The following is a 14818-nucleotide window of genomic DNA, read 5'->3' on the forward strand; positions in this document are numbered from 1 at the left end:
AATCAGCACCTGGCAGTATACATACCTGGCTCTTCTCACCAGTCTTTGCCAGCTCGCCTGTTTACCTACGTGGTATTACGCATCAGCCTCAGGATCTGTGAAAGAGTCTCTTGCTTGTTTTTCTGAACCCCTGACTAACTTTCTGAATTCCTGTGTCCAGGCTCACCTCGTCTACCGACACCGATCTCCAACCCTTCACCGGCTCCTCCAGCAACCGCTTACCACAGATTCTCTGCTGCTCCACCTCAGCCTGCTGTCCTCGCTCCGCCCGCCTGCTCTCACCAGTCCCTCGCCAGCCAGCCGTCATCGCCTAGTCCACCGTCTCCCGGCGTTTCCCTCTACACACCTGGTGTCTCTTAGCGTTTACAATAAACTGAAACTAATCACTCCATCTCTCTCGGTGTAAGTCGTGCTTTTAAGTCCAGAATCTCCGTGTATCGTAACACCTTTAAACTTTTTTCTGACTAGGGCTGGCCTCTCATAGTCGATTAATTGGTCGCTTTGGTCTTCATTGATCAACACTTTGTTAGTCGATGAGTCGCTTTAAATGTTTGTTGGTTTTTCGTACTCAATTTGCCTAATTATTTCCTGAAAATGTATAAGCATGTCTCTGGTAAGCACTAGATTTAAAGAGGTACTTCAACATGACTGCATATGGGAAACACAATTTTACAGATTTGTCAATAAAATAAACTCATTGACTATTGACTTATTTATTATTAGACTATCTCTTCAGTCGAGGACAGCCCTACGACCTGTAAACTTAAATAGTATAATAAATAGTTTACACCGATAGCGACACCCCTGACTGAGAATCCCTGACTCTGCCTCCTGGATTGGAGACATTTTGCTTATGCTGGACACTAAGATAAAGGATGTGGGCTGAACAGAGAGATGTCAGGTGTTCCCACAGATGATGTATGTCATCAACTTGAGCCAACATTTAAAAAAATATCGAATCATTTACAGTACACATCACTAAACAAATACTGCCATCCACTGGCTACCTGTCACAACATATCAAGCCTGTTGCAACAAATCTTGGTGTCCTGTTTGATAACAATTTATGTTTTGAGCAACATATCACTAAGCTTAACTGTCCAATCATGTTTCTATCACATCAGAAACAATGCAAAAATCCAATCTATTCTAAATCTTAGTGATGCAGAAACTGTTGTGCATGCTTTTATCTCCTCACGCCTCGATTATTGTAACAGCCTGTTCACTTGTCTTAATCAAAAAACTTTGACACGACTGCAGACTGTACAAAACTGAGCTGCTCGGCTGTTAACCAGGACCAAGAAGTACGACCACATCACACCTGTTTCAGCCTCTTTACATCGGCTCCCTGTTTGATTTAGGATTGATTTTAAAATCTTGCTGATTACTTTTAAGGCTCTTCATGGCCTGGCTCCAGATTATATTTTAGACCTTGTAATCCCTTATGAACCTTCACATAGTTTGAGATCTTCGGGCGAGGGTCTCCTGTCTGTTCCTGAGTCCAGGATGAAAACTAAGGGGGACAGAGCTTTTGCTATCAGGGCCCCGAGGCTCTGGAACAACTTGCCTGAAGATATTAGTTGTCTGAGTCAGTGTCTTCGTTTAAGTCTCTTCTCAAAACACATTTTTATCTGAAAGCAGATCCTGATTTTTACCTGAACTGGCTGTTTTTTTTATTGCTTTTGTGTGTTTTATTTCTTTATATTTCGTCTATTTAAGTTGTCTATAAACCTAACCTTTACCTTAACCCTAACCTTAACCAAAGTGGCGACGTCACCTCTCACCTTACAATAAAACAGAGATGAAGAAAAATGTTTGTGATCATCGATTTTAGAAGTTATAATGAATTTCAACTAAATGCAACGATATGCCTTAATTCTAGCAATGACCTGCAGCGCATAAGTCACGTGATCACTGCCTCCCGGCACGCTATTACGTGGGTTATATACGAATTATAGTACATTACTTTTCGTAAGTAGGAAAACTGAATGAGGACAGCCTGATCAGAGGGAGTTCATCCTCCACGGCTTTGCGCGGAGGAATGACAGTGGAAGACATTTGCACTGCAGCTTCATGGTCTTCTCCTTGTTCTTTGATCCGCTTCTATCTGCGGGATGTCTCCTTCTCTATGACTCACTCTGTACTGAGAGTTTTGTCGGAGTGATTGTTCTCAGGGGATTCGGTTATGCGCTCTCCCTCCTGCCTGTCGGCGCACGGAGAGCTGCCCTTTGTCCCCACTCCGCCCCTCGCTGGACTGTTACTGCGTCTCTGCTTTGTCACAACACTTATTTATTCCCAGCCCCCCTCATGGAGAATATTGTATATTATTTTATGGCGGCACCATATCCTGCTTCGTCCTTATCACACTAGCGACAGCCTTAGAGGGCGAAGTCTATACTCAGAATCTGGAGTTGCGATACGCAACTAACGTCTTTAACTCACACGTCTTTATCAGAACAAGATGAAAAAGTTATTTTTGTTGCTTCTCTTCTGTCACGTTTCATCACCAGGTAAGATCACATTTTACATATTTACTTTACGCTCTTTGCATTTTGCTCCTGCGTAGCTCCAGGACACTAATTTAGTTTCACTAGTTTCACAACTTTATCAGACTGTGTTTCAAATGAATCATATATTTGTGATGAGTGTGATGATGATGATGATGATGATGATGTGTGTATATTTGTAGTGAATGTATAAACCTTGTTGTCCTGCAGTGAAACACACCCTGAAGTTTTTCTACACTGCATCTTCTGGAGTCCCAAACTTCCCAGAGTTTGTGGCAGCTGCACTGGTTGATGACCTTCTTGTGGGTTACTGCGACAGCAACAAAAACATAGTAGAACCAAAACAGGACTGGGTGAAAAAATTATTCGAAGACGATCCTCAGCACTTGAAGCTTTACATTGGAGAGTGTGTCGAGAATCAGCCAAACTCCTTAAAAAAGAGGATGGATAATTTGAAGCAGCGCTTCAACCAAAGTGGAGGTACAGTAGTTATGTATTATGTTATATTTCACTTTTTACTGCTCAGCTGTTCTGCATCTTAGTTGTAAAGTAAAGTGACCGTCTACAGGGTTGTATAATAATCAGGACGCCGCCATCGCATCGGCTTGCCAACAGGGGCCCGATGCACCAGTATGGCTGACTGGCCCAGGGGACACCTGCAGGGCCAGGGTAATAACCTCCGATAGGAAGTGTGCCCGTGGCCGCGGGAGCGCGCATGCATTGGGTGAAGGTTGACTTTCATTACTACGCTTCGATTTCGCCTGAGTAAATGAAAAATTTTACCACGGAGTCAATTACTTGGTCATTGTATGTGACTCTTTGGAAGCTAGATCCAGACACGCTGCAACCTTTTGTGAGGAAGTTGTTCATTCAAACAGCTGCGGAAGATAAAATCAAGATGACTGTAACCTGTAAACACGTTGCTCGCCTCACTTAGCCTGCATCTACCTGACTCGAAATGTACACTGAACTGAATGGAGTATTGTAAACAATATTTTGTCCTTGTAATCCACGTTTATATTGCAAATGATAGCCTGCCTTTGGATATTGTTGTAATTGTTTCTGAATCCCCCCCATAAAGGCTAAATAATAATAATCATAATAATCATCATAATGATAATGCATTGTCATTAAATATCACTTTTCATAACACAAAGCGATTAAGGTAGGCTACTTCTACTACCAGGCTGGACATCTGCCAAAATATGCAATCATAATGCACAGATGATGGCCTACTATCAAGTATTTTATTTTGTGTATACTTCACATCATGCTTAATAACCTTGGTGAATAGAAAGCTTTAATAATTCACAGCTACAAGGAAGCCAGAAACCAGTTTCAGAGTGAGCGTTCAGAATATGTGCCCTTCATAGTATTTTTGTCATGGTTTCTGGTGGGGTTGCGTTTTGTGGAGGGCCAAAAATGCAATCTAAAATAATTTGTATCCCACTCTAACTTTTGCTAGGAAAGAAGAAACTTCACCATATTCACCAAGGTTATCAGGCATGATGTGAAGTATACACAAAATAAAATACTGCGGTTAGGTATTACATCTGTCAGCCTCTCTCCCAGCCAATTACTTTTGGTCCAGTTGATTCTAACTTTACCTGGGCCCTGTGCATGAATTGTATTAATGACAAGTTAGGACTTCGCATTACCAAATGAAAGACAAACCATTTTTCTTGCACAAGGATTTAATGAAGGATTAAAACCTACAAAAATTAAAGGTGCTATTGATAACATCCAGCCACCAGATGGTGCACTCCCCCTCCCCGCTTCCATTCAAGTGGTTCCCAGTTCGTTGCACAACCTGCATATCTCATGGTCGAGTGGTCAGCAGATTTACAGTAGTTCTGAACTTTAATTTACCTTCAACATGACACATTGGTAATATATTGGGATCCCACGTCCACTCTGTTCTTAAAGAAGAGCGACCGTCTTTTCATAAGCGGACCAGTCCGCCACTGGCCCGGACGGACCCTGGCCCACTTCTAAATCCCCTCTGATACGCATCTTCATTATAACTTTACATTGCTTGAGGGAACTATAAAGTTAGGTAACTGGACGCAACCGTCACTTGTGCTAATGTAGCTCCTCAGCGATTGAAGCTGTTATTTTTTTTAATTTTGACAATCTAACCGGTGAAAATACATTAGTTAAGGTTGTAAGGACTATGACTGTCGGTAGTTGTTGTTTATTTTGTTTAAATATGCAGAACTGTAATTTTATGGGTTATTGTTGTTTGGACTATTAAGCTAAGATAGCTAATATGTGCTAATGTCAGGGTCCAGAACGGACAATACACACCAACTGGCAACTATACCACGTGATACCGACGGCGTTATACTATTGGCTCACAAGCCTTGTTAGAAGCAGGAACCAAACGTCAGACATCTCACACAGAGATAAACAAAAAATTCATCATCAAATTTTTTTAAATGATTAATTCACAATCAAAGTGATACCTTTATTCTGCACCTGTCTAAAAGCTCTGTGGATGTTTATTTTTTTTTAATATTCGTCTACGTAAAAATATTATCAGTAGAACTTTTAAACAGCTGTATTGTCCAATTGGAATTAATATTACACTAGTGGCATATAGTATACTATTATATGAATTTATATGAATATACTAACATTATTATAGTTCATTTATTAATAATGTAATAACATACTATTATATTATCATTTTACTAAAAGTTATTGTTATAAATTTTGTTCGATAATCTTGTTGTTGTGTGGCTTGGGTTGTTTGGGTGGTCGTGTTTTGCGGGAGGGGGCGGGGGGGTACGGTGGGCCGGTCTGAGTCAAAAGGTCCAGGGCCATTTTTCAATCCCAGTCCAGCCCTGCCTGCTGCTGGTTACACTTGTTTGCTGGGCCTGTTCAACACAAGCTCATTCCCATCCTGAGATAAAGTAATTCAAAACCTCAATTAATAGATAAAATATCCTCACAATTACACACATACACAGGAAGAGTAAAAGCTGGAATACAAGACATCCTTCATTTCCTGCATTGATCTGTCAGATACCTGGCTCTAAAAACTGCATTGGATAATTGTCTGTACAGGTGTTATTTCAAGAATCCTCACACCCGACTTGTCATCTAAAGTTTTGTGTTGCTGCTTAATACTTAAAAATTAGTTTCATAGTATAAGATCTGACTAATAAAATCAAAATCTTTAAAATTAAACAGAAAATGAAGAATTTCTATAACACATAATGTTTGTCGTCAAATATTAGATAGCCAGGCAGACAGCCAAGTTTTACAGTCAAAGAGAAACTTCGGTACCTGGCTCTAGAAACTGCAGCTGCCTTGATCTGATGAGGTTATCGTTGCTGATGTTATAAAGAATGACATATGACAAAAGACATAAAGAAAAAGTGCACTGATTATCTGCTCTTGAATCATGAGCACACCACAAGACTGGAAGAATAGCAGTGCATCATGAAATGCACAATATTGTTTAGATCATCTTTCCACTGGAGATATCATCTGTACATCATGTTAATTGCAGTCTCTGTTTCTGTCTCTGTCTCTCAGGTGTCCATGTTTTACAGAGGATGAACGGCTGTGAGTGGGATGATGAGACTGGAGAGGTTACGTACGGTTTTAATCAGTATGGTTATGATGGAGAAGACTTCATATCATTCGACCTGAAGACATTGACATGGATCGCTCCGAAACCACAGGCTTTCAACACCAAACTGAGATGGGATGCTGAGAAAGCTAGAATAAAATATATTGAGAATGACCTCACTGAGATTTTCCCTGAGTGGCTGAAGAAGTATGTGGCCTTTGGGAAGAGCTCTCTGCTGAGAACAGGTAGAATCACATGACCTGATGTAGTTTCATGGACACAACAATGTTCATATCGCTCAGACTGAACTGCCATTGTATTATCACTCCAGTCAGTCTGACATTACCTTCTTTTTAACCGTTTTCTGTGGCGGTAAGATTTGATTTAGCCCTAACCAATCAGTAGAGACGGACATTTTTGGGTGCCCTGACATTACTTTCAGTCAAAGCTGAGACTGTGATAGCCAGTGCACAGTTAGCATGAGTCAGTTCACAGAGTTTCAAAATAGAAATTGTTCCGCTGAACTTTGACACTGTGATCGACTGCTTTGCTGTAAACCATAAAAACAGGTGGATCCTTCTTCTCTGACTGTAGTGAGTTTCTTTAGTGGTGGTGTAGTTCCCTTCTCTGTCTATATACAGACAGTGTGGTGGTTGTGTAGCAAATGGGTTGTTATTTAGTACTGTCATATGTTCTTATAGCTCATAAGATGGGTGTATGGGCCTGTATTGGCCCTCAGAGGAAAAAAACCTTTTGCTATGATTTACATCAAAGTCTATATTAGTTTTAGCATTATTAGCCATCTAACGCCATCATCAGGTCTTTGAATAAAATGTTAATAAGATGTATCCATTTCAATAAATCCAATTTATGATATCGGTTATCAGTTTTTATATCTGCAAAACTAATGACATTCACATCCGCCTCAGTTATACTTTATGTTTATTGCTAATTAGGAAATATTAGCATGCTAACATGCAGAACTCAGATGGTATTATACCTGCCAAACATCAGCATGCTGGTATCATCATTGTTAGCATACTAACATTAGCATTTAGCACAAAGCACTGCTGTACCTCAGTACAGCCTCACAGAGCTGCTAGCATGGCTGTAGACTTTAGTCTTGTTGTGTGTACTTACTTATTTATGTTGCTTGGATTTTCACACCTTCTGTCATTGACTGAGCTCCCTTTAAGGTTGGCCAGCCTCAATTATCTACCACTGCTACTGATACTGACACTCGCTGTGCATACAGCTGTGATATTTTTCAACTAACACACATACAGTATGTCTTTAACTGCTTCTCTGTTTCTTATCTTGATTTCTCCCTACTGAATTTCTTCATCTTTCTTTTACCTTTCTTTCCTTTCATGTTCACCCTTTCTCGTCTTTCTATACCCCCTGTCTCTCTCTCTCTCTCTCTCTCTCTCTCTCTCTCTCTCTCTCTCTCTCTCTCTCTCTCTCTCTCTCCAGAGCTTCCCTCAGTGTCTCTCCTCCAGAAGACTCCCTCCTCTCCAGTCAGCTGCCACGCTACAGGTTTCTACCCTGACAGAGTCGAGATGTTCTGGAGGAAAGATGGAAAGCAGCTTCATGAGGAGGTGGAGCACGGAGAGATCCTCCCCAACCACGATGGATCCTTCCAGATGAGTGTTAACCTGAAACTTTCATCAGTCACACCTGAAGACTGGAGGAGGTACGACTGTGTGTTTCATCTCTCTGGTGTGAAGGACGACATCGTCACCAGACTGGACAAAGCAGTGATCAGGACCAACGAAGGTAAGACTGGTATCAGAAATGATGAAGGTGGGAAACACAAATGTAATTTGATCTGCGGTTGACTGATTTTTTTGTGCTGAGTCCAACTTGTGCTTTTGTGGTTTAAGCTGATGAATTTTCTTGTTTAAAGTAATTTTGCTGTTTTTCACCACACAGTGGGCCTCATGCAAGAACCACTTTTCTGACATTTAGAATTTTCTCTTAGGTACAAATGAAAGTCACGAGTGGTCCAGCCCTGTCGTACAAGTCATATACACACAGTCTGCCTCTCTGCACAGGAGAAAAAACACTAACTTGACCTGAAATCCTAATGCTTTAATCTGAAAGAATTTGGATTTTCAGTGTGATACCGAAATTCACTAAAACAAACTTAATGCAAAATTTATATTCTATCTCCCATATCATCATCATCATCATGGCTTGAAAATTTACTGAGTTTTTTATTTTATTTTTTAGATTTACGGAGGGTTTTTTTTTAGATTACATGATACTTACACAGTTCAGTTGTTGTTAGTAAAATGATCTCAGTCCAACAGCTTCCTCAGGGTTTTTATGTCCAGTATCATCCTCTGTAGCATCCCACAGTGTAACATCACCTATTGTGGGAAATAATATTCTGCTGTCTAAAATATCTCTGTGACTGTCACATGGACTCATATGGACCACTTTGCTTTAGAAAGGCGTTATGTAGCATCCCAATCATTCCCTCTTTATTTCTGTCACAGTACAGTGCTGCTCTGATCACACGTCGTTAACAGCTGTACTGTTAATATTTTCTAACTGCTTCGGGTCCTCTAATACCACTACGCTGACACTGCTGGACCTGTTTGCTGATTTCCAACAGCAGCAGCGTGAAATTCTTCTTTTTACTCTTTGGTAACATTTTGTAAATGAAACTTTCCCACGAGTGGAGGGAACAGGCAGCCTCTTGTAGCGATTTTAGAGGCGTAGATTATGCTAGTGATGAAATCTCATGAACGCGCACCTCCTCATGAACAGGTGGCGTTCATCAGGCTGAAACAAACGACAAGTTTGTCCAGTTAAGAGAGTTGGGTGAATCCAACTTGGAACACTTGTACGAGCAAACCTCACAGAAAAAGAGAGATTTAGGATAAGAATACAAAAATGTTCTTGCACGAGGCCCAAAGACTTGTTTCTTTGTGCTGCTTTTTGACTCTTTGACCTCTGAAAGATACAAGGTCAGTAATGCAACATAGAAAACATTTATTTCATGGTTTGTACTTAAACTCAAGAGGACTTTAGTTTTGTTACTTTAGAAAAATATTGATTTTGTTAGTTTCTTTATTTAAGTTTTTAATTGGGGTATAATTAATTTCAAATGATTATTTCTGCAGTTAAGAATACAAGTGTTTAGCACAGAGACAGTCTTTTAAAGTAATAGCCAATCATTTACTCTGTACTGTACAGGTTGGGATTATTTTGTTTGTTTTGTTTTTTTATGCTCAGCAGGGAAGCCCAGTGACATGATCCTCATCATCATTGCTGTCATCATTGTTGTAGTGGTTGTTTTTTTTCTCGTCCTCATCGCTGTGATTGGATTCATCATTTATAAAAAGAAGAATGGTGAGAGAACCAAGGATTTCCAAATGTGACTTTTCTAGTTCTTTGATTTTAGTCGTTGAGTTAATGCTTATCCAGATTGCAAAGTGAAACAAGCGTCAGGTCCTTGCACACGACAGTCTGAAGCAGCCACCAGTAAGCAGTGTAAAGCTCAGACAGTGTCGTGATAATATGACCGTACCATCGTAATATAAGAGAGAACTGATAACTAAAATAAAATCCAAACGAAAAGGTAGAAGGGATTTTAAGCAGTTTGATTGAGTAGGAGGAGGGGATCAGTGTCGTTTATACCTGACAACTGAAACTATTTGTCTTTCTGTTTTTTTCAGCCAAATATGCTCAACCCTATAAGTACAACTTGTTTTTGTGTTTTTACATTTTAGATTGTGATTTGAGTTTCTAAAGTGGCTTTACTGAGTGTTAAAGTTGGTTGAATTCCTAATTCACCAAAATGTGAAGCAACCAGCAGTGTGGGATGCAAGGTTCAGAGATGAAAGAGTCGATACTCTTATCCAGTTTGCAAAATTGAATCAAATGTCGGTTCAGTGCACACCACAGTCTGAAGCAGCTGCCAGTAAGCAGTGTAAGACTCAGAGCCACTGTGTCATGATAATATGACCCTAGCTTAATGACTTTAGGGAGAAGTAATATGAAAATAAATTAAGACCTAAACAGAACGGTAGAAGGTATTTTGTAAGTGAGAAGGAGAGGGCGTCAGATTTAGCGGAGAGAAGATACTCTGGCGTTTGCAACTGTGGCAACTGAAATCATATTTCTTTTCTATTTATTTCAGCTAAATCTCCTCCAGATGGTAAGCAGAACTTGGTTTTATTATATTTCAAATGTTATACTTTGAGTAGATGCTCATGTCCAGAGTGGGTTACACTGAGTGCAAAAGTTGAATGAGCTATAATTTCTAATTGATCAAAATTTAAAGCAACCATGCCAACCACACATTCTAAGTTAAACTGTTTTCATACAAAGAAAATGCCTCACAGCCCAACTCTGTTCTAAGGGGCTTTTGCAGAACTCTTTCACTCCACCACACAGACTCGGGGTTCAGTCCTTGTCTGCAAAGGGTTTACAGTCTGGGTAGAAAAAGGCATTATCACAAAGAATTGAATGGATGTGGAGACTGCTGTGTAAAGTCAGAGCACTCCAGTCTATATACCAAGCAACATTTTGGAACCACACCAGCTGTATTAGTCCTCATGACACTGACCAAAACACTGGAGATTATGACAATGTTGTTATCTTTCTACCTGATATTTAGTGGGGAAGAAGTACTGTCTTCAATTACATGAGTAGTAACATTAAAGTCTAGTTTAATTTATGTAGAGGAAGTCATGTCTGTCTGTCTTTCTGTCTGTCTGTACATAAATCTATCATATCCATTTTTGTCCTTTACTTGATTGTGGTTCTGAATTAGTTTTGGTTAGTTGAGCTAGTGCTGCCTTGTCTTCATTTATTTTGTTTGACGACTTCATTTTCTCTCTTCAGGATCAGAGATTTCTTCAGTTTGTATTTTTCTCTCTTCAGGATCAGAGATTTCTTCAGGTAGTTCTTCTGCTTCTTCTAGAGAAAGTCTAACCAGCGCCAGACCACTGATCAAAGGTAACTAATGGCTTTGTCTGTCTGTTTTTGCACAATTTGTAGAAATTACGAGCGTTTCCTTTTTCATCATGGCGGTTTCACACCTTTCCATTTTTTATACATTATTGATACATCATTACTTTTTGCACTGTTTATTTTTGATTGCTTATTTATTTGTCCGAACAGAGGGACAGTTTGAAGATGGAGGATGAACTCCAGTCCACGAGGAGTCGGCAACATTGAACTTCTAAGAGAATCCTTCTGCTTTGCACGAGAAGTGAACATGTTTTAGACACAATCTGTAATCCAAACATAAACAAAAGGGTCACACACCACCAAAATGAAGTGAATATCTTTTACATTTATATGGTGCAATGAGGCTTTGAAGCAGCATTAATTAATATTTTTGTATGAAAAATTGATCAAATGACGAACCCACAGATAATTTCCCTCAGTTCTACAGAAAGTTTTAACAACTTTCAGCTCATCGTGGTTCACTCTCAATGCACTCACCAACCCACATTTCCAGACACAACAGCCAGCTGTTTCAGCAGAAGCAGCTCTGAGCAGCTGACAGACAACGTTAGCAGCTAGCTGGTGAACACAGTGGAGCATTTAGCAGCTAAAGCGACAGATGTTTTCCTCAGGAGTTGGTGGAGACCAAAACCAGGTGAAATCTCCAACAACAGGAGAGTAACTGTGCTGCTGTCGGGCTGTCTCTCAGTCTCAGACACTGACAACATTTTACAACAATCCAAGTTGGAACAGTAGATAATTAGACTTAGAGTCTACTGGCAAAATGAGTTTCACTCCAGACACACAGGCTGGGAAATATCTGATCCACATATTGGCCAGGCAGCTCAAACAAGGTTGATGTAGAGCCTCAACTCCATGAACTATATTCACATCTTTACTGAACGTTAAATGACATGTTTCAATCCACAGTGGATCTTTGCCACATTAAAACTACACGCCATCCCTATAAGTATGTATAGCCATGACGATACATAAATGTTCATAATGACTGTGTAAATGACAAAAATAATGTCTGTAATAAGTAAATATAGATATGTATATATAGATTTTTTCAATCACTGCATAAAATTATTTTGAATAAATACATGAATTAAGGAACATGGCCCTTTTTCTGTGTTAAGTTTTTGTGACATGATTGAATGCCACATTATGTTGTACCTAAAGGTTTACAGGTCAGTAAAGTATCCAATATAATATGTGTTGCCCTTAAATCCTGATGTATGCCCACTCATCTGCGACTGCACAGTAATATGAATATATCCTGATTTTTAACTCTTCACAGAGAGACTTAATGAAGTGGCTCCAATTGTGCAGATGTTAAGATATCAAATTAAAAGGAACAGGAAGGACAAAATTAGTTGAGAAAACGTGTGGAACTCTACAGACAACTTAAGTAGGAATTTATGTTTTTACTTGACATGAAAATGATGCTGATGATTTTGTTCCCCAGCTGTCTGGTTTGTAAAATGATAATCAAAGGACATAATGATGACCACCATGGAGGACTGGAACTGCCAAAATAAAAATAAAAAAATGACTCAATAAATAAATTAATATGCCATTAAATGAACCAAAAATAATATTAAAATGAATGTAGGCATTAAATAATTTTTAAAAATGTGACAAAAATTGATATTTCTGTTGTAATTTGCTTGTGTATTATTTACATTTGTATTCATTCCCCTATTTATTTACTTTACCATTTAATTTTCCATTTAATTAATTAATTTGTTCATTTATTTATTTTTTTACATTTTTTTATACGGCCTATGGGCTTACCTAGTCTGTTGCAGGCCACATTTTGGCTTTTGCTGTGGCTCAAAAACTGACATCCATATAAAAGTTTGGTTTTATCTTTTTTTTTTTTTACTTTTTATGTACAACATTTATAACAGTTTTATAACACAAAGAAACACATGAGGTTAGGGGTGGCTACCGTGACAAAAATATAAAGTATAAAGCGAGTGTACATTTCACATTTGTTTCGTCTGAATCAAGTACTTTCACAATCTGAAAAATTCCGCCATTTTTTCCAACGTCTTCTTCCTAGTTCTTCCTGAAGTCGCAGGGTATAAGTCATACACTCCATGGTTTTAATACTTTCTACCACAGAGATGAAGAGGTTTGTGGTGGGGGGCTGTTTCTGTAACCAATGTTTTGTTATGGACTTCTTGGCCGAAGCCAACAAGATTTTTAAGAGGTAGACATGTTTTTGAAATTATTTTCGTCACCTCTGTCCAGAAAGGCTGAATGATTGGGCAGTACCAGAAAATGTGTCCATGGTCTGCTGATACCTCCCCACATTCTCTCCAACAGTGAGCGGGGGCCGAGCTGAACTTGGACTTTTGTTTCGGTGTAATGAAGAAGCGGACTGAGTTTTTCCAACAGAAGTCTCTCCATGTGTTGGAATTGGTCGTTGAGAACGGCACTGCGCAGGCCTCAGTCCACATGTCTTCTGAAATCACAACATTCAATTCACTCTCCCATTTTTGCTTTATGTAAGTTGCTGTCTTAAGTGTGATCAAACTGCGGTATAGCTTGCTTATTAAACTTTTAAGACTTGATGAATTATAGGCATTACTGAAAATATTAACGAGTGCTGAAGAGTCATTAACATTACATCGAATTTTTTTAGTAATATAGTCGCGAAGCTGCAAGTATCTGAAGAAATCTTGTTTTTCCAGATCATACTTCTTACACAAAACTTCAAATGGCATTAAATTAGAGTTTTCATATACAGAGCACACAACTGTAACACCGCATTTACGCCCACTGTCTAAATCTAGCATCCTGGAAGGCAGGTGGAAAATCAGAGTTCGTATGCAAGCCATCTGAGTAGTTTAACCTCCTCCTGAAGTTGTAGTTGTCTCACCTCCAACTTCCAGATTTTAAGTGACAGATAAACCCACTGGCTGGTTGTCAGAAAATGTTTGCTCTCAAAGGCAATGTGGCAGACCTTGCACTGAATTGGCACATTGGATAAGGACATTTCAATTGTTTTCCATTTTGCATCATAAGATGGGTTACACCAACAAACCAGTGGCCTCAACTGAGCTGATATGTAATAGTCCCGCAAAGAAGGCAGAGCCTGTCCCCCCTTTTCCCTCGGCAACTGCAAGGTGGAGAACCTAACTCTAGGTCTTTTATTGAGCCAAATAAACCTTGAGATTTGCTTATTCCACTCCCTGAACTGTTTGTCAGGCACAGGCACAGGCAGTAATAAAAAAGGTACAATAATTTAGGAAGAATGTTCATCTTGATCGCCTGTATTCTGTTCCCAAAGTCAAGAGGGGAGCAGGCTCCAACTATCAAGGTTGTTATATATTTCTTGGTTAATGGGGTTGTAATTTCTCTCAAACAATTGCGATAGTTCTTTGGGTAAAGAAACCCCTAAGTACTTGATGTGGTCAGCATACCAATTAAAATTAAATTTAGACATCAGTTCCTGACTAGGATGAAAGTTAAATGTCATAAAATTTGTGTTTTATGAATGTTGAGGACATAGCCGGAATATGACCCATACAGTTCCAACATTTTCATCAGAACTGGTACACCAGTGTCAGGCTCTGTTATTGTTATCAAAACATCGTCAGCATATAAGCATACTTTATATTCCTCCCCGCCTATTTGAATACCCTTTAATCCACTTTCCTGGCGTATTGCTTGGGCTAGGGGCTCAATAAATAAGTTAAATAAATTTGGACTTCCAGGACGTCCTTGTCGACATCCACGTTGCAGCTGTACC

General features: G+C 39.3%; 1 protein-coding gene across 8 annotated transcripts; it reads left to right on the top strand.

The window, feature by feature from the left end:
- Positions 1–2134: 2134 nt before the first annotated feature.
- On the top strand, positions 2135–13771 carry LOC122864399 (major histocompatibility complex class I-related gene protein-like). Of its 8 annotated transcripts, none has more exons than XM_044171760.1 (9): positions 2135–2510; positions 2718–2987; positions 6051–6332; positions 7561–7890; positions 9331–9447; positions 9774–9791; positions 10238–10255; positions 10984–11058; positions 11224–12175. In XM_044171760.1, the coding sequence occupies exons 1-9, from the start codon at positions 2462–2464 to the stop codon at positions 11247–11249; spliced, it is 1185 nt and encodes a 394-aa protein (XP_044027695.1). In that variant the 5' UTR covers positions 2135–2461; the 3' UTR covers positions 11250–12175. The 8 variants fall into 8 exon arrangements, with proteins under 8 accessions (XP_044027695.1, XP_044027698.1, XP_044027696.1 ...); XM_044171763.1 differs by having other exon boundaries at positions 7561–7863; positions 9334–9447; XM_044171762.1 differs by having other exon boundaries at positions 2138–2510; positions 7561–7863.
- The last annotated feature ends 1047 nt before the right edge of the window (positions 13772–14818 follow it).

Source organism: Siniperca chuatsi, linkage group LG17 (genome assembly GCF_020085105.1).
Source record: "Siniperca chuatsi isolate FFG_IHB_CAS linkage group LG17, ASM2008510v1, whole genome shotgun sequence".
Classification (NCBI taxonomy): domain Eukaryota; kingdom Metazoa; phylum Chordata; class Actinopteri; order Centrarchiformes; family Sinipercidae; genus Siniperca; species Siniperca chuatsi.

Excerpts from the sequence above, each read along its gene's own strand:
- LOC122864399 (XM_044171760.1), top strand. The coding sequence starts at position 2,462 with ATGAAAAAGTTATTTTTGTTGCTTCTCTTCTGTCACGTTTCATCACCA. Across the intron at positions 2,511-2,717 it reads CTGTCACGTTTCATCACCAG|TGAAACACACCCTGAAGTTT; the intron begins GTAAGATCACAT and ends GTTGTCCTGCAG. Across the intron at positions 6,333-7,560 it reads GAGCTCTCTGCTGAGAACAG|AGCTTCCCTCAGTGTCTCTC; the intron begins GTAGAATCACAT and ends CTCTCTCTCCAG.